Below are 20560 nucleotides of genomic sequence, written 5' to 3'. Positions count from 1 at the left end.
TCTTTCTGCTGCGGAATCGATGGGCCAAATGGCCTCCTTCTGCACTGTAAATTCTATGTCTATGTTTATGCCCCCCCCCCCACTACAGTATGAATCTGACCCCATTTCCAGTTCTCTCTAGCTTTGAAAAAGTGTCATCCAGACTCGAAACGTTAGCTCCCTCTGTTTCCACAGATGCTGTCAGATCTGCTGAGATTGTCCAGTATTTTCTGTTTTAGTTTCAGTAATTACTCTTCTGCAATAGTACTGAAGGCTTACGCTCCAGTACCCGCTACACCTCTAGCCTGGCTGTTCCGGCACAACTGTAACACTGGCATCTACCTGACAATGTGGAGAATTGCCCAGGTATTTCCTGCACACAAAAAGCACGACAATTCCAACCCGGTCAGTAACTGCCCTATCAGTCTACTCTCGATCATCAGTAAATTGATGGACGGGGTCATCAACAGTGGTACAAAGTGGCACTTGCTTAGCAATAACCTGCTCATGGATGCTCAGTTTGGGTTCTGCCAGTGTCATTCAGCTCCTGACCTCATTACAGCCTTGGTGCAAACATGGACAAACATGGACAAAGGAGCTGAACTCCAGAGGTGAGGTGCAAGTGACTTCCCTTGACATCAAGGCAGCATTTGACTGATTGTGGCATCAAGAGTCCCAGCAAAACTGGAGTCAGTGGGGATCAGGGGGAACGCTCTCTGCTGGTTGGACTCATACCTGCCACAAAGGAAGATGGTTGTGGTGGTTGGAGTTAATCATCTCAAATCCAGGACATCACCGCCGGGGTTCCACAGGGTAGTGTCCTAGGCCCAACCATCTTCAGCTGCTTCATCAGTGATCGCCCTTCTGATGTGTTGGGTAAGCTGGGTCTATGTGGACTGCGTTTGATGCAGTGTAGAGAGAGGCAGGCTTCCAACACTTGAAAAGATGCAACACGATTTTATTGATCAACTAACTATAATACATGCTTAACTGTGGGTTGACATAATGCTGACTTGACTGGAGACCTGAGGCTAACCTGACCAGACTACCTGACTACCACATGGTGCTTGTTGTAGCTGCTGCTCACGAGCTCTGTCTGTCTCAGAGGCTGTATCCTGAGAGAGCGGGAAAACTGGTGCCCTCTGGCTTTATAGTGGTCGTGTCCTGTCTGGTGATTGGTTGCTGTGTTCTGTGTGCTCACTGGTCATCCTGTGTGTCAATCACTGCCTCTCTGCACTCCATCATATACCTGGATGTATATTATGACACCTTCCATCATAAGGTGAGAAGTGGGGATGTTTGCGGATGACTGCGCAATGTTCAGCACCAATAGCGACTCCTCAGATAATGAAGTAGTCCATGCCCAAATGCAGCAAAACCTGGACAATATCCAGGCTTGGCTGACAAATGCGACTTGGAAATGACCAGCAGTTCAAAGAAGATTTACAAGTGTATATCAGGAACGGGCAGGTTTTCTTATAAGGAAAGATTGGAGAGGTTAGGTTTGTATCCACTCAGGTTTAGAAGATTAATAGGCGACTTGACAGGGTGGATGTGGAGAGGATATTTCCTCTTGTTGGAGAATCTAAAATTGGTTGTCACTGTTTAAGATTCACCCCTACCCGGCGGGGCGGGGGGTCCCGTCGTAACGGAGTGGCGCCAACCACTCCGGCGTCGGGCCTCCCCAAAGGTGTGGAATTCTCCGCACCTTTAGGGGCTAGGCCCACGCCGGAGTGGTTTCCACTTCGCTGGCCGGCGCCATAACCGGCGCCAACGACCTTTGCCGCCCGCCGCCCGGCGTCGGGGCTGGCCGAAAGGCCTTCGCCGGTCCGCACATGCGCCGGTGCATCACTGGCCGCTGACGTCACCTCCGGCGCATGCGCGTTAGGGGGGGTTTCTTCCGCCTCTGCCATGGTGGAGGCCGTGGCGGCGGCGGAAGAAAAAGAATGCCCCCACGGCACTGGCCCGCCGGACAATTGGTGGGCCCCGATCGCGGGCCAGGCCACCGTGGGGGAACCCCCCCCGGGTCCGATCGCCCCGCACCCCCCCTTACTGAATGGCAGAGCAGGCTCGAGAGGAAGGTGGCCTATTCCTGCTCCTAATTCATACGTTTGTAGGTTTCCACACCTCACTTAATGTGTGGACACACACCCTCCCCCGAACCCTCTTCTGCCTCCTCCTTCCCTAAAACCCTATCCACCCTGAACCAGAACAAAAGGAAAAAGAAAGCAAGCTGCTTTCAAACCTCACTTTCATAAGAATTCCCCCGAGGACAGTGCAGATTGTACGCCATCGGAGGCAAATGCAAGTTTGGCGCTAATTAACCTTAGCTTGGCCCTGGGCCCCTCCCCCTTCTATAGTGACCCAGACTTGGCACATTTAATGGTCATTTTTAATGACTTACTCCTTTTTTAAAAAAACTATTAATTTATTATTTTGACCTTGATTTATTTTTCCACAGCGAGTTGTTTATGTTTTCTTCATACTTTTACTTCTTTTTTGAAATTCATGTTTAATGTTGCAGCACAGCAGAAAGTGTACTGCTGCTGGATTCCGTGCTGATGGGGGATGAGAGGTTAATTCTGATTGACCTTTGAAGGGTTGGCAAAAGGGATAACTTTTGCTCCAGTAGAAATGGGATTTGTTGGAAATACTCAGAACATCTGGCAGCATCTGGGCAGAGAGAAACAGAGGTCAGTGCCCCTTCATCAGAACTTGTGCAGACTGTGGACCTGAAGCATTGAATCTGTTTCTTTCTCCACAGATGCTTCCTGAGTATTTTGAAGATTTTCTGTTTTCAGTTTTCCAGCTAGTGGTATGGTTTGATTCAATTTAAAATGAGGAAATGTTTATCACTCAGTGCAATATGTAATTTTTCTGTTCACAAAGGCCACTTGTGTGGATAGAAACAACACATCATTTCAGGTAAATTGGTTGGTGCGAATTTACTGGAAAGGTTTGCCATTTTTAAACTTGGAAGAGAAACTAGGAGTCAAGCGCCAATTGAATATGTCATCGTTCGTTCAAGATATTCAAATTTGTACATCGGACTGTTGTTTGCAGTGTTGGTGAGGTTCAATTCTTTTAGATGTTGCTGCTGGATATTGTACTGGGCCACGTTCAAAGACGCAGAGCTGATTGTGCCAAATGAATGATCCAAGTTTGGTATTCAATTATCTGACAAAGCCATGGTTGTAAAGTGTATCATAGTGAAATATTTTGATGGGCTTTATAACTAGAGGCATATGGAGTCCAAAAGTTAAGAAGTTTTGCTTAACATACATAAAACAGTTCAACCTCACCATGACTATCGTTCCCAATTCTGGACGTTTGAAGGATCTGAGGGAGGGGTTTAAATGGGGTTAACAAAAACAAGAAATGCACCAGGGTCCATGATTTTTCTCCCTGGCCCTATGAGGGATTGGTGGGTTTGGATGTAGAAATTTCTGATACGTTAACCACTCTGTTTAAACTAATGTTGTACTAAGCCCTTTGCTTTGGAGCCGACTGTAAGAACATTTTTTCAGTTTCAACAATACGTTTTAACTTGACTCATTTGTTTATGTGTAAAGAATGTGAAGATTCTAGACAGCTTTTTCAGTACACCAGTTCGATCCAGTTCGGTAACTGGTCTATTGCATTTGCTGCTCCCAATGCGGTCTACTCTACGTTGGAGAGACTAAATGCAGACTGGGTGACCGCTTTGCCGAACACCTCCGGTCCGACCGCAAGCAGGACCCAGGCCTTCCTGTTGCTGCCATTTCAACTCCCCGTCCTGCTCTCATGCCCACATGTCCGTCCTTGGCCTGCTGCAATGCTCCAGTGAAGCCTGGCGCAAGCCGGAGGAACCGCTTCTCATCTTCTGATGAGCACGTTACAGCCTTCCGGACATAACATTGAGTTCAACAACTTCAGACTGTGAACTCTCTCCTCCACCTTCACCCCATTTTGATTTCATTTCTTCCATTGATCTGTTTTTCTCTCACCATTGTCCCCCGTCTCCCCCCACCCTACTTGAGCCATCTGTTCCTAGCTGCCCTTTAACTCATTGCTCACCTTTGCTCTGCCATTCATACATTCTAATCTCTTTATATGCCACAATCAGCACCCATTTTAGCCTTAATCACATCCATTTACATTCCTTTTGTCTTTCTGTCCATGACATCTCTGTCAATCTCTATGGCTGACCCTCTATCCAGCCCCACTGCTCTGTGCACGTTCTCCCCGTGCCCGCACATTCTCCCGTGTCTGCATGGCTTTCCTCCGGGTGCTCCGGTTTCCTCCCAAAGATGTGCAGGTTAGGTAGATTGGCCATGCTAAATTGCCCATAGTGTTCAAGAAGGTTAGTGGGATGGTGTGGGCTTAGGTGGGTTGGTCTTCCCGCTGCGGAATCGATGGGCCAGATGGCCTCCTTCTGCACTGTAAATTCTATGTCAATGTCTATGCCCCCCCCCCCACTACAGTACGAATCTGACCCCATTTCCAGTTCTCTCTAGCTTTGAAAAAGTGTCATCCAGACTCGAAACGTTAGCTCCCTCTGTTTCCACAGATGCTGTCAGATCTGCTGAGATTGTCCAGTATTTTCTTATTTAGTTTCAGTAATTACTCTTCTGCTTTCTCTTTTCATTGTATTTCTCCTCAGTTAATGTGCTCAGTGTCTAGCTTAACAATACACTGCAGGAAGTACTCCAGTCAAAGCTAGAGCGTTTCAAAATATGTTTGACAAAATACAAAAAGAAACAATCCATTAATAATTTTGTGCTTTTATGGCTTTTAAACCCACTGTACTTCTGAGAAGCTGTCCATCAATCAGTCACACAAACCAAGCAAGACCAGAAGAATTCAGAAAACACTGGTCAATCTCAGCAGGTCTGACAGCATCTGTGGGGAGAGAATGGATGTTGATGTTTTCGAGCCTGGATAACTCTTTGTCAAAGCTGGGGTCATTGGGTGGCACGGTAGCACAGTGGTTAGCACAATTGCTTCACAGCTCCCGGGTCCCAGGTTCGATTCCCAGCCTGGGTCGCTGTCTGTGTGGTGTCCGCACGTTCTCCCTGTGTCTGCGTGGGTTTCCTCCGAGTGCTCCGGTTTCCTCCCACAAGTCCCGAAAGACTGTTAGGTAATTTGGACGTTCAGAATTCTCTCTCACTGTACCCAAGCTTTTACCAGAATAATTCAATTAGTGCACTGTGTGTATTGTGGTTAACACTGAGTTGCTGAATGGTTAGTAGTTTCTGAACATTTTAATGATGATAAAGAGAAAGACCTGCATTTGTATAGCTCTTTTCCATCAGCACCAGATGTGTCAAAGTGTTTTGCCGCCAATGAAATAATTTCATGAAATGTAGCCACTGTTGTAAATCAGGAATGTGGCACTCAATCTATGCACAGCAAGATCCCATTCATGACAACGTGATAGTGATGGGGCAGGCCTTTTTAATGTTGTTGATTGAGGGGTAAGTATTGGCCAGGATAACTCCCCTGTTCTTCTATGGAATTGTGCCGTGGGGTCTTTTACATCCACCCAAGCTGACAGATAGGGCCTCGGTTTAACTAATACCTCAGCCAAAGACCAGCACTACTGTCAGTCCAATGCTTCCCAAATAATGGATTGGAGTATCAGCCTTGACGTTTGTGCTCAAACCCTGGAGCCGGACATGAACTTGAAGGCTCAGAGATGAGAGTGCCACCAATTGAGCCACCACTGACAAGATCCATTATTGACAGACAGCACAGTGGCACAGTGGCTAGCACTGCTGCCTCATGGCGCCGGGGTCCCAGGTTCGATCCCGGCTCTGGATCACTGTCCATGTGGAGTTTGCACATTCTCCCCATGTCTGCGTGGGTTTCACCCCCACAACACAAAGATATGCAGGTTCAGGGGATTGGCCACGCTAAATTGCCCCTTAATTGGAAAAAATGAATTGTGTACTCTAAAATTTAAAGAAAAAAAAGATCCATTATTGACCTCGTTTGTTTGAATCCATTGTTTTTCTCTCTCCATCAATCTTCTTCATCATCTACATGCACGGTAGCACAGTGGTTAGCACTGTTGCTTCACAGCTCCCGGGTCCCAGACTTGAATCCCGGCTTGGGTCACTGACTGTGTGGAGTTCGTGCGTTCTCCCCTTGTCTGCGTTCGTCCAGGTGCTCTGGTTTCCACCCACAAGTCCCGAAAGAATGCTGTTAGGTAATTTGGACATTCTGAATTCTCCCTTTGTGCTTTCCTCACGCAGTCCAAAGATGTGCAGGTTAGGTGGATTGGCCATGATAAATTGCCCTTGTGTCCATCAGATGGGGTTATTGGGGAAGGGGGATAGAGTGGAAGTGAGGCCTTAAGTGGGTCGGTGCAGACTCGATGGGCCAAATGGCCTCCTTCTGCACTGTATGTTCTACCCGAACAGGCGCTGGAATGTGGCGACTAGGGGCTTTTCACAGTAACTTAATTGCAGTTTTAATGTAAGCTTACTTGTGACAATAAAGATTATTATTATTATCTTCATATCATATATAATAGAAATAGACTATATAATAGTCATTGAGGTGATTCTGAAATCAGTGTGGTGCTAGGCCTCCACTCATAAAACTGAATGAAAATATAACCACTTATTATATCACTTTCGGAGCTTCTCAATAGCATTAGCCAAAATCTTCCAGTCTTTAATTGACCCAAGGCACGCATTGGGCCCCTGAGGAATTCCCAGTGCACTGACCTCCATGGGAATTTCTTAGGAAGTTTGAATTTCCGATGGCTAATTCCCCTGCTCCGTGGGACTTTCACGAACGTCTCCAACTCTGAGCTCAAGTTGGAAACTTTGGACAATCCCGTGCGACCTATCTGAATAGTTATCCAGGAAATGTTGGGTTGAACGATAGTGGTCTAACTCCTGGATAGCTAAAGAACTGACTCTCCCCAATCAGTCACACCGTCCCCCTGACTCACCCGTCAACTCCCCATGACAACCAACTTGCCCCTCCCCCGACCTAGTTCAACTACCCTCAGACCGGACAACCCCCACCACCTGTTTACACCCCCAACTCAACCTAACTAGTTCCCCAACTTGACTGCCCTTTTTGGCCAAACTCTACTATTGCTAGGTCCACTACCACCTTTCTCACTTGCCCCCCCCCCCCACCTGCTTACCTCACTCATTCGGCTAATTACCTCCCCCACCTACCTACCCTACCCATTCACTCATTCATCCATTCCCAAAAATTCATCCATTCACCCATTCACTAACATTCACACAAAGCTTTTAAACTAACCATAGAATATCTAGTCCAGAAAAAGGACAAGTGTCTCGTCCCCCTTCCCCAGCTGCCCGCCATTGACTCCCTCCACCCCTGACGCTTGTCCACTGTAATGGATATCTCCGATGGGCACTCCACTCAATTTCTGGGGAAGCCGGGTTCAGATGACTTGCCACGAAATGCGGAGGAGTGTCCAGGTATGGAAACGTTTGAGCAGATCAGCAATCCAATGGTGACTGCCGCTCCATGGAAGCTCGGGCTGTTATGACAGAGATTGAAAATACTAATGGCAACATGCAGGGTCAAACTCTCCAGGAGACTGGAGGATGGTGTTGTGGATCATGTCGACGCCTGCAGCCAAGCAGGATGCAAAAAAGATGGTGTAACGTAAATACAGTGGGACAGGACACAACTTGTGAAACAAGCACAAAGGAAGCATATAAGGGAAAACATTCTTAACTTCACACTTGCAGTGAGGACATTTGCTTAGTAGGAGTGTATGTTCAATATTCAAGGGTAAAGAGTGCATCATTTTTCAACAGGTAGCCTTTGGGCTAAGGATGCGGTGAACCCTGCCTTAGGCAAGATCGCTCGGAAGTGGGAGACGTGCAGGTTAGGTGGACTGGCCATTCTAAATTGTCTCAAAAGGTTAGGTGAGGTAATGGGGTTACAGAGATAGGGCGGGGGGGGGGGGGGGGGGGTGGCCTAATTGGGATGCTCTTTCAGAGGGTCAGTCCATAAGACCACAAGACATAGGAGCAGAATTATTCCACTTGGCCCATCGAGTCTGCTCCGCCATTCAATCATGGCTGATATTTTTCTCATCCCCATTCGCCTGCCTTCTTCCCATAACCCCATAATCACCTTATTAATCAAGAACCTATGTATCTCTGACTTAAAGACACTCAGTGATTTGGCCTCAACAGCCTTCTGCGGCAAAGAGTTCCACAGAGTCACCACTTTCTGGTTGAAAACATTCCTCCTCATCTCTGTTTTAAAGGATCGTCCCTTTCGTCTGAGATTGTGTCCTCCGGTTCTAGTTTTTCCTACAAGTGGAAACACGTCCACTCTATCCAGGTCCACGTCCACGCTATCCAGGCCTCGCAGTATCTTGTAAGTTTCAATAAGACCCCCCCCTCATCCTTCTAAACTCCAATGAGTACAATCCTGTCCCCCTCCACATCAACTTCCATGGGTCAAGAAACATTATGTTCTTGTGCCTTTGTCAGGTGAAACCAGTTTTTGTTTTATTCGTCCAAGGGATGTGGGCGTTGACATGTATTTCCCATCCCTGAGGGCATTTAAGAGTCACATTGTTATGGGTCATGAGTCACATGTAGGCCAGACTAGGTAAGGACGACAGATTTCCTTCCCTAAAGGACATTAGTTAACTAGGTGGGTTTTTACAATAATCAGCAATGAATTAGCTAAATAAATTCCAGTTATTTTATTGACCTCAAATTTCACCATTTGCCATGGCAGGATTCAAACACAGGTCCCCAGAGCACGACCCTGTGTCCATGGAATACTAGTCCGGTGACAATACCTCTATGCCATGGCCTCCTGTGAGTTATAAATGAACCATAGTTGTCAGATTGAACTCGAGCCTTCCCGATAGTTCCTACATTATAATTTTCCACTCATATTTTCCATTACCAGAAACGTTTTCTTTCCTTGGCGTCCCATCAGTGTCTTGGAGTTCAGAATCTTTACTCGTCTCCCAGTCAAATATGATTGATTTTGTTGTCTCCATGCTCTGCCTTGTTTGGACCTGGAATTAAATAGCAACCAGGGCTGATGTTGCAGATGCTTTGATGATTAGAAACAGCTCCAGACATTGAGGTTTTCTTCCTTGCATTAAAACGAAGAGATTTTTGGGTTTGCAGCATTTACTCATAATTGAAAACAGGACACGTTGGAGCTCAAACATACTAGTTTAATATAACTTGCAAATGTTTCAACTTATTTTGTTACTTTATATTTAGAAATTCTGATGGGCAGTTTTTAATCAATTACATACAACTTAGATTAGCCATATTTGCAAGTTTATATCTAAATATGTCAATGCTAGGGAAGATTATGGTGAGGTAATTCTGTGGTACAAATATTAAATTCTATTCAGTGATGTCCGAAAGCATTCAAAGGAAATGTGAACTTAATTTCTATTGATATCTTAACGCAGAAAGGAATATTACGGCTGGAATTGTCCGTTTGGGAAACAAAGTATTCCCACCAGGACTGAATAGAGTGCGATTCGCTCTTCCGTTGGGGATGCTATTCCGTAAGCAAGTCAGGACAATGCAAATGGGCTAGCACTCTGCCGGTGCGAATTGAGACCAATACCTGGCCCAGCGGACGTTGTAACCAGTGAGGTCATAATTAGCACCAAGGAACCTGACAGCTGGAGCTGTTTTTAGGCGCTCCACTTACCACAAACTCACTGCAAGCACAAAGATGGCTCACAGAAGACCCGCTCCCCCGAGATCAGGTGTCTGAGGTGGACCCACAACTACATGCCAGTGAGGAGAGGAGGGACACCCTCTTCCCCAGGGTGGGCTGCAGACACAAGTCTTCCCACCTGAAAAGTTCCTGGGAGGAGGTGGCAGAGGCAGTCAACGCTGCCAGCCTCACTAGGAGGGGACAGCTCGTGATCCTGGGGAATGGGGGTCACTGGTGAGCCCTCTGTCCTGAGAGGAGCAGGGAGCCAGAGAGGGCTCCAAAAGCCACCGTGCAGGTGTCTTTGGTTGAGATGCGCTCTGCTGATCTCCTGCCTCCTCTGCAGTGGGGCAGCGCTTCTGAGGAGTGTGAACAGCTGGTGGGTCCTTGATTGAGCTTGGTCATGCCCATCCCCTTGAAGAAACAGCTGGGGTACGAAGGTGTCCAGGGGGATGGCCTGGGTGCGATCCCAGAAGACCAGAGGCTCCCTGAGCATTCAAAGCACCCAGGCAGCACTCAGCAGTGTGAGCAGCCAGGATCCTGTAAGTAGCACTAAAGTGGTGTGGTTAAATCACACACTGCAGCAACGGCGGTCTGAGTCGGGCCATCCCGATCCTGAGGGGGACACCCTAAGCCACACAGATTTGGCACCAAGTTGCTCCCCATATTATCCCCGGCCCGGGCAGCCAACCCCCGCAAGCCCGACAATTTTTAAGACTTTTTGAGAGTTTTTCTAAACCCCCTCTCTCCCTCAGTAGCCATGGCGCCCAGGCCCACCCAGAACTTGTAAATACCTGCACTAATTCGCACCGGCGAGACTTCCATTTGCGCAGGGCAGAGCATCGCGGAAGGCTGGAGCATGAAGTATTCAAGCCTTTAATGAAATTTAAATCCATGCATATGACGGTTTTGGATGGACCTGCCGATGTGGGGTGTAAACTTCAAAATCACCGGCAGCAAGGGACCGGAGCATGATGACGAAGTTGGCACCGGGCGGAAAACGGATATTTTCCATTAAGCACAACTCTCTGCCCAATCACGATTCTCGCTTCCGGCTTTGCTGGGCCGAGCGCCGGGAAGATCACGGCAATTTCCAGAGAATCCGCCCACTGTATCCAGGTAACTCTCCCCCTCCCTGATGTGTCACAATGTCTGAAGCTCAGACTCCAGCTCACTAACTCTGAGCCGAAGTTCCACAAGCAAACAACATTTGTTGTATGCAAGACTGCTAAGATCCACAATGGTGTCCACCAGCTCTCACATGTTGCAGCTACAGCACATTGTCTGGCCCTGCTTCCCTATTTTATTTAATCTGAATTTATTTAATTGAGAATTTCAGTTTGTTTTGAATTACCCCACTAATCTTTACTTCTCACAATTTCTGTTTCCCTTCCTAGCCTTCATTTCCAAAGTCAGAATGGCCCAAGAGAGAAAGACTTACCTGTGATACTAAACACTCGTGTTCACTCTATGCTTTCTGAATCTGGCGTCACCTCAGGAGCTTCGCCTCTGGATTCAGTAAAGGTTCGCAACGCTGCTCTTTTTAAAGTTTTCCCACCATTCCGATCAGCTCCACCCCACCAGGCTCGCTGTCTCTCCGGCCTCCAGCGCTCTGTGCCTCTGGCCCTCGCTCCACTGCGCAGCTACAACCTGCAAACCTAATGTAAATCGATAGCCTTTTAGGGCATATTTAATGAAGAATTCCTCAAATTCCCGTGAGGTTAGCTCCCAAAAGACGTTCCAAGCAAATACAACAGATTTTGTTGATTAAGCAATCACTTCATATTTTAGGCACTTGCAATTATTTCAAACTATTCACTGTTTATTTTGGTTCCACTCAATGTTCTGGTCTTTATTCCTTTCCAGTATTTACATATGGGCCCATATTTGTTTGAATCAAGGTATTTCTGTTTTGTTTAAATGCTAATCCCACAAGATTAATGGAGGCTGTAACTAAATGGCCTTACTCTTCTTTGAAAAGTAAATAGACTTTCCTGCTCTCGCACCTTTTAAATCTCAGTTTCTCCTTTCATATTAGATCTTTATCATGAATGTTCCTGTCTCTTCTGAATTATAATTTGTCTTCTTACACATTTGCTGTGCACGTGCTTAAGCTTACAGAGATGATCATAAGTATTTTTGTGAACTAAAGTATTTTTTTGTGAGAAATCAGTCAGCATTAATGTATATGTGATATACAGCTACTTTATAGAATTCATTATTTCCACTTTCAAAGTTATTAAAGTGAGGCTCTTATAATTTTACAAGAAACAGAATTTTGAATGGGCTCATTGGTAAGTTTTCACTTATGACTGAGACATTTGAACTTGACAGGGTGATTTTCAATTGGAACCTGGATTGGGCATATGGTGGGCAGATCATACACCCTGCCCAACCAATGGAGTTGATGGGATGCAAAATCAATGTCCACAGTTAGACTTCTTCAGCATTTTACTCTTCTGGACTCTCCAACCAGGACTCCTTGCCTACTCTTTCCTCTGTTTTGGTTACAGCAGGGACAATGAGGACTTGATCCTGGCTTTTTCCCTTTCCAACATCTTTCCAAACAAGTTGGAGGTGTCCCTCATCCCAGCAGGCACCAAGCAGGCAGAAAAAAAACTTGCAGGACTCTCGATCCCATGGGCGACGGGTGTTATCGATGCTCCAAGCGGACCCTGACCTATTCAAACTTAAATATTTTTTTTAATGTACTTTGGTCTTTAACTCAAGTCTGTAACCTTAAAGGCAACAAAAACATTGCCTCAATGTTTAAAGTTAGGTCAAGGACCTGGAATTAGCTCGTTTTTAAAACTGGATTATTACATTTGAATTAAAAGATGACTACCAAGGGAAAACTAGTCAAAATAGTTAATTTTTGCCACATTCCCCAAGGATATTAACTCTCCCATCAGAACATCAAATTGTACTTTGAAGAAACCCTATATGTTTTTGCCTATTTTAACCTGTTTGGCAGACTGTTTCATATCGCCCTTAAAGAAATGTGACCTGAACTTGTACATTTTTTCAATCTACTTGTAGTTAATTTCTCTAATTTAATGCCCTCTCATTCTTCTTTCTTATGCACCACATTAACAATCAAGGTCCGGGCAGCACGGTGGCTCAGTGGGTTAGCCCTGTAGCCTCACAGCGCCGAGGACCCAGGTTCGATCCTGGCTCTGGGTCACTGTCTGTGTGGAGTTTGCACATTCTCCCCGTGTTTGCGTGGGTTTCGCCCCCACAACCCAAAGATGTGCAGGCTAGGTGGATTGGCCACGCTAAATTGCCCCTTAATTGGAAAAAATGAATTGGGTACTCTAAATTTATTAAAAAAAAAAAAAAAAACAATCAAGGTCCACATATCTACAGTAATTAATGTTTTAGATTCTTCAATGAGGCATTCCCTTTAATCCTTTCTTTCTAGACTGTAAAGCAGCCTCTTTAATCTTTCCTCGTAACTGATCCTCTCTGACTTGGTCTATCACTGGGTAAACACATCCTTTGTCAGGCAGTTGGGATGGGCACAGGGGGCTTGCTTAAGAATTCAAACTCTTCTGTCAGCGATTCCCTTGTTTGCTCCAGCAATGATTGTTAAATGTGAGAGTATGGTAAATAATCAAATATAAGTATAGTCTTAAAAAAGGCAACAGCGTGACAGTGGGCAGAGCATGTGAGTCAGGTGGTGGTGGGGGATGGTGGCGAGGAGGGGCTGCTTTTGCTTTGCCTCCACAGGCTCTTTCAGTCCCACAGTCTGCACCGCCAGACTCCATCAATAATAAGCTGCTCAAATCCTAAAATCTCTCCCATCTCCCAATCCCTGTGGCTGGGGAAATTGGAGGCCAAGGTTGGGTACAAAGGCGATCTCCGCTCATCCGAAGATCAGGCAAGATGGGTGTTTCCCATTTTAAGCACAGGTAAGTCGCTATGGAGTGACACTCTGCCGCTGATTGCCACTCCGAGGAAGTTATGGGTCACATAGCACAGTGGTTAGCACTGGTGCCTCACAGTGCCAGGCACCCGGGTTCAATTCTGGCCTTGGGTAACTGTCTGTGTGGAATTTGCACATTCTCCTGGTGTCTGCTTGAGTTTCCTCCAGACCCTACAGTTTCTTCCCACAGTCCAAAGATGTGCAGGTTAGATGGCAGGTTAGTGGCCATCATTAATTGCCCCTTAGTTGCCAAAAATGTGCAGATTAGGTGGAGTTCCGGGGAGGGGGAGAGGTCCTGGGTGGGGTGCTCTTTCAGAGGGTCATTGCAGACTGGATGGGCTGAATGATCTCATTCTGTACTGTATGAGTACTGTGGTTCCATTTTTGTCTCATCAATGGAAACTACGTTTCTCTATTTATTTTCTCAAGGTCTTCCATGATTTTGATAACTGCTGAGTAGAACCACCAGTTTGTCACAGTCAAAATAGGCTCAATGTGTGAGACTTTCTTGATAATTATAATCCATTGGTGGTATGATTTAGTGAATCTTCACCAAAAGCTTCCTATGACTAACATCTTTCCTCGAATGTGCACCGGAATTCTTTGGCCGTTGAGATTCACTGTTCCCGGCTGCAGCCATCCCCACTCATGGGTTTTCCGGTGATGTGGAGTGGCTTCAATGGGAAATCCCATTGACAAGCAGCAGGAGTAGTGAATCTCGGAACCAGGGAACAGCGCGCTGCCGAGAAACACGGGGCAAGGGGGATTGGAGAATCAAACTGGTGACATCGGAAAGGCACACAATAATACAACTGTGGTGTAGCTGGTAATGTACAAATTCAACATCATCTCCTTTTACAGTCAATGCATCTAAGAACCCAGGATCCTCTATGCCTTTCTATGATGTCTTCAATCTGCACTTCTATACTTTAAGAGTCTTAGTAGTAATTTTGATTTTGTGCGAGTTTAAAATGGGTGATGGCGCATCATATTTGACCTCTCCTGTTTTTAAATTCCATTGACTCTGCAGAGGCAGAACAGGATGTAGAGCCACCACCCCTGCGTTTTCTCAGCTACATTTCTCAGACTGAAAACTATTGGGACTTCATGCTGAAATAGGGCCACTGGATACACTTCTTTCAGTTTATGAATAACTCTTTGAATCTGAATTTTTACAGACATGATTGCTCGGAGGACCAAGTGTGGCAAATCTACAGGCGAGGGAAAGGTTGGAAGTGGAAGGGAAACACTGCGCTTAAGGTCAAAAGGTGCTGCAACTGTGGAAGAGGCCGTAAGTGACACTCGAGATTTTATTCACTATCCGGCTAGGGATTTCCTTCACAAAAGATGAATACAAATGTCCATTTCTTCATTCATAGAATCCCTACCATGCAGAAGGAGGCCATTCAGCCCATCGAGTCTGTGACGATCCTCTGAAAGAGCACCCCGCCCAAGCCTACTTCCCCATTCTATCCCAGTAACCCCTTAACCTAACCGCCACGTCTTCCTTTTTTGGACACGAAGAGGCAATTTAGCATTGCCAATCCACCTAATCTGCACATTTTTGTGGGAGGAAACCCACGCAGACATGGGGAGAACGTGCAAACTCCATGCAGACAGTGACCCAAGGTTGGAATTGAACCCGAGTCCCTGGCGCTGTGAGGCAGTTCCAACGAAACTCTGCAATTCCAATGAAAACTAGAACTTAAGTTCAAATTTAAATTATGTCTCATGCTTTTACCATTTTCTTAGTGATGTTATTTTTATTTTCAACGCCTGCATTTATATAGTGCCTTTAACATAGCAAAACATCCCATGGTGCTTCACAGGACAGATTATCAAATGAAATTTGACACCAAATCACGTAAAATGATGTTGGAACTGGTGACCAAAGCTTGGTCAAAAAAGTAGGTTTAAGAACCGTCTTAATGAAAGAAAGAGAGGTGGAAAGGTTCAGAGAAGGATCCCAGAGCTTCGGGCCCTGGCAGCGAAGGCATGGTCACCAATAATGGAGGGATGAAAATGGAGGATGCACAACAAGTGGGGGGGGGGGGGGGATTCTGGAGATCTAGCAGGTTGTAGGGTGGAGGAGGCATCTTGGGAAAGGGGTGTGTCCCTGGACAGATTTAATAATTATTATTATTATTGAAAACAAGGATGAGGATCTTAAAATCCTCGTGACGGCCTGCCTGTGAGCAATTATATGTCAGCAAGCACAGGGTGATGGATGAGTTAGGATGCAGACAGCAGAGATTTGGCTGAGCGGGAGTTTACAGAAGATGCAAGGTAGGAGGCAGACCAATTAAGGATTGGAATATTCAAGTCAAGAGGTACTAATTAGATGAAGGTTTCAGCAGTGAGTGAGCTAAATCAGGGATACAGTCGGCTAATGTCAGAGAAGTGAAAGATGGTCTTGGTAATGAAATGGATGTGGGGGTCAAATTCTCACTTTTGGATCATTTGGATGGTAATGTTGTGAACAGTCTGGTTCAGCCTCATCGTGTGGCCAGCTGGAAGGGCAGAATCAGTGGTTAGGGAATGGAGTTCATGATGGTTGGAAGAAATGTCAACTCATTCAATACTAAACGTTGACCAAACAATGCAACACATGGCAAATGAAAGTCACCAGAGTCCCATAGGCTGCTCCCCACTTTTTGAGAGAGCAGACTGGTGATGATTTAACCTGAGGGTCATCATACATCAGGCAAGGGGCAAGGTTTGGGAAGGTGGGGCCTTCATGAATAACCTCAGCTGGTACAGGAATTGAACCTGTGCTGTTGGTGTTGCTCCGCATCACAAACCAGCCACCCAGCCAACAGAGTTAATCAACCCCCTCCCCCTGCAATGGAGTGGTGGAGAGAGGTGGTGGTAAGAGTGTCATCAGTGTATTTGTGGAACATGGCATATTTTGGGGGATGTTACCAAGTGGCAGCTTGTAGATGAAAAATAGAAGGAATCTAAGGATAAGTCCTTAGGTGACTCCCAAGCAATGGTGGGGTGTAGAAGGAGAAACCATTGCAATTAGTTAGGACTGGATAGATAGGAGTCGGATCAGGTGAGTAGCAGTTAAAATCCATGTACGGGTGAGTTAAGAACTGTTTTGAAAATACATTGCAAAAATGTTTAACTGTGTGTTGGATTTTAGGGGTTCCGGCAGAATAAGGGAGGCGGAACTGGAAGTGCGCGGAACGCTTGCTCCCAGTCTGAAATTTCAGCATTTCAGTTCAAATGGGAATGTCGGCCAATTAACAGCCGGCTGCTGGAAATTTTGGCTAACAAGCATGCAGGACAGCGCCGTGCCCAATTGGACATCGAGGGCGGGACATTTGGTGGAAGGGGCGTCAGACAGTGCACCGGAAGTCAGTTCGGTCCACCCATTTAAATGCTCCCTTCCCCCTCTCTCACCTAAGTAATAATGTCAATCCATAAAATCTGAAAAAATAAAATCTCCAAAGAACCAAATGCTGCCAAACCCGGCTGCTCCGCGAAGGCAGCCATGGTCCTGCTTGCAGGCCTTTACATTGCCCCTTTGTGCAGCCTCCTCAGACCTGGCCTAACTCACTCCCAATATTTTTCCTGTGTGACTAGCAAAAACTGGAGTGGGCATAAAGAAATGCAGCCGATTGTTTTTTTAAAACAAGCTCAATAGTTTGTTTATTTTTTTTGAAGGCGAGTCAGGTTTCCGATTTCCATATTATTGGAGACAGGCGGGTCGATGTCTGATTGCTGACCCAACGTCATTAGGCCATATTTTACATAAGCTCAGGGCAGGCCTGCCCAGTTTGAAGCTGTAAAGCCAGCTCTATGGGCGAAATTCTCCGACCCCCACGACGGGTGGGAGAATAGCGGGAGGGCCTTCCCGACATTTTTGCCGCCCTCCCGCTATTCTCCCCCCCCCCCCCCCCCCCCGCCGAAGTCCCGACCCGAATCGCTGCCGCCGTTTTTTTACGGCCGGCAGCGATTCTCAGCTGTTAGATGGGCCGAAGTCCCAGCCCTTTCCGCCGTTTTTACGAACGGCAAACACACCTGGTCTTGCCGTTCGTAAACACGGCGTCACAAACTCGCTTTTTATAACCATGGCACCGATTGGCACGGCAGTACCACGGCCGTGCCAAGGGTGCCATGGGCCCGCGATCGGTGCCCGATGCCCGCGCACTACTTGTCCTTCCGCCGCCCCGCAGTATCCATTCGCGGGGCGGCTGAGGGGCAACCCGGCCCGCGCATGCGCGGGTTTCGCGCAAAAACGCGATGACGTCACCCGCGCATGCGCGGGTTGGAGTCTTCCAAACTGCGCATGCGCGGCTGACGTCATATGACGCGTCAGCCGGCGCTAACTCCGGCAAGCGGGCTTAACGATTTTCGTTAAGCCTGTCTTGCCGGAGCCTACGGCGTCGGGCTGCTAGCCCTGACCGGGGACCAGAATCGGTCCCCGGTCGGGAAGGGGCGAGCTGCCGTAAAACCCGCCCGGGTTTTACGGCAGCTTTACGATTTCTCCCGTTTTGGGAGAATCTCGCCCAAAATCTTTCATTTTAGATTTTGAGATGAATAAATTGGGAACTGCTGCATTTGTAAATGTTAAATAAAGCAAATTCCCACTTAATAATCTTTATTAATGTCACAAGTAGGCTTACATTAACGGTGCAATGACGTTACTGTGAAAAGCCCCTAGTCGCCACATTCCGGCACTTGTTCGGGTGCATTGAGGAAGAACTCAGAATGTCCAATTCACCTAACAAACACATCTTTGGGGATTTGTGGGAGGAAACCGGAGCACCCGGAGGAAACCCACGCAGACACGATGAGAATGTGCAGACTGCACAGACAGTGACCCAAGCGGGAATTGAGCCAGGAACCATGGCACTGTGAAGCAACAGTGCTAACCACTGTGCTACCGTGCTGCCCACCTCCACAGGTCATGGCATTTTAGAACAAGCTTCATGCAATTTCTTTTCAACAATACGGTCATGTGAATGTATGAGCCCAGTTCTGGCTGTGAGGTGGTGAAACAGTAATACTGAGAACTTTCACTTGCGTAAATCAGCAACAACCAATACGGTTAGAGCTCACAAGATAGGCTTAATAAACAAAACAAGTCGTTAGCCTGGATTGAACCTGCAAGTGGAAAGCTGCCAATGAAAGGATGTATAATAACCTCTGTCATCATCCCTTAACGAGCTGCAGGTTAGAATTAGTGTCATGGCATGTAAAGTGAAATGGATGCTTGTAAGTATCCTTTTGTGTTATCCTGTAAGGCTGTAAGGATAAGGAATAAAAGTGGGTAACTAAGAAAATGTAGAGCCAGGAAATGAAAGCCTGAATTTTCACCACGATCGAGATGGTCTCCAGCTTATAGAAAATGGCACAGGAGGGCAAAATCCGGAATTCCCAAACCTAGTGTCCACAATTTGCATTGTGGGTGAACTGGGGGAGGGTTGAATTTTTTACATGGTAAAGTTCAGCTGCCTGCAGTCAAGTCCAATTTTTGCGAGTCCAAAATTCAACTTGTGACTTTAGACCTTTCAAGAGAAGGCCCACAGCTATTTGAAAAGGTACACTACCCACTTGAAGAAGTAGAATAACCTTTTGGGGGAGCAGGGACACATTTGGGAGAAGTAAGACGCTCTTTGGGGCAGGTCAAATGCCCTCTGGGATTGTTAGAAGATTGCGCATTAAAAATTGATAAACTCATTGGAACAGTCAAGCTGTCACGGCAACTGTCGAACTGTCCGACTCGCAGTGCAGAAAAGCACGTGGCTATTTAACGCTACTACTGTTGAATAAGGGGCTTAAACAGGAAATGCTCGTCCGAGGCCGCATATAGCCCCATTGTTTACAACGGGGAGCTTTGCTCGCCGGACTATTTTAAAATGGTGTCCCGATCTCCAAGGCCACAAAAATGCGACGTTCCCCCCCAGCCAGAACGCAACATGGGAGGGTCTCCTGGTTTTCACCGACCATGTTGCACCACAGCGAGATGCTTTTCTGGCGCAGTGTGGCTGGATGATCGCATCCTTCATTTCATTTCATTCCAGCATGGGTCCTCAGGTCTGCCATGATGGATAGTGGTTGAGTTGGCATGGAGCATGTAAATGCAATGGGAGATTGGTTGGGGGGCATTGGTTGGCATGGGTTAGCACTAAGTTGGCATCAGGGCTATAAAGGGCCTTTGGGGTGAATGCAGATGCATAGGGTGGCATGGAGGTTATGAGGGGCTATTGGGGTGGGTAGAGGGGTATTGATTGGCATGGATGGCATGAGGGCTCATGAGAGTGGGTGGAGAGCATAGGTTGGCATGGGGCTATGTGGGGCCATGGAGGCATGAGGCTAAAGTGGTTGGTATGGACAGGGCATGGGGCATGTGTGTGGGCATGAAGAGTGTGAGGGATGAGGGCAGGAGGGATGTTTAAAGCTAGGACAGAGCCCTAGGACAAAGCCCTTCACACCTGGCAGCCCTTGTGGCTGCTTCTGCATTGTTTCCAGGGGCAGCAGAACTCCAGTTAATAGCCCGGAGGCGAGTCCTGCTTAGTGAGAGTCTCCTACTCTTCCCAATGCCTCGGCCTTGTTGGGTGACCTCATGGAATGTTTACATTTGGTGATAGTCAGGTACACCCTTAGTGAGTCAGTAGATGGGTTCGACCTGAGATAGCAGCCATTCATTTTCTTTTTAAAGGAGTTAGTCACCATCAGTTGTTAAGGGTTTTTTTAGTTTATTGTTGGGGTGTCAGGTTTGGATATGTGCTTAACTGTTGACTATGTTCTTTTTATATTGTAACCTGAAGCATCTGTTTTAGATTGTATTGTGATACTCATTTGTGGAAATGAAAAGGTTTTCATTCAAAACATTTTGAAAAAACACTTGCACATCCGCCTCCACCTCTACTGCCACTCACCCCAGATATACCCCCAAAACGAAAATCTCACTGTCGGGGACACTTTCTCCTGAGTTTATGTAGTCTGGAATTTCCCTGA

General features: G+C 46.7%; 1 protein-coding gene across 1 annotated transcript in view; it reads left to right on the top strand.

The window, feature by feature from the left end:
- Nucleotides 1-20560, top strand: part of gipc3 (GIPC PDZ domain containing family, member 3) — an 81256-nt gene that overhangs the window by 43834 nt on the left and 16862 nt on the right. The window contains exon 4 of the mRNA XM_038776575.1: nt 14770-14882. Within this exon, the coding sequence (XP_038632503.1) occupies nt 14770-14882 (113 nt within the window). The remainder of the gene's footprint in view (nt 1-14769; nt 14883-20560) is intronic.

This window comes from Scyliorhinus canicula, chromosome 18 (assembly GCF_902713615.1).
Source record: "Scyliorhinus canicula chromosome 18, sScyCan1.1, whole genome shotgun sequence".
In the NCBI taxonomy this organism is placed as follows: domain Eukaryota; kingdom Metazoa; phylum Chordata; class Chondrichthyes; order Carcharhiniformes; family Scyliorhinidae; genus Scyliorhinus; species Scyliorhinus canicula.
The sequence above is the reverse complement of the archived record's forward strand: the minus strand, read 5'-3'. Positions and strand labels throughout refer to the sequence as shown.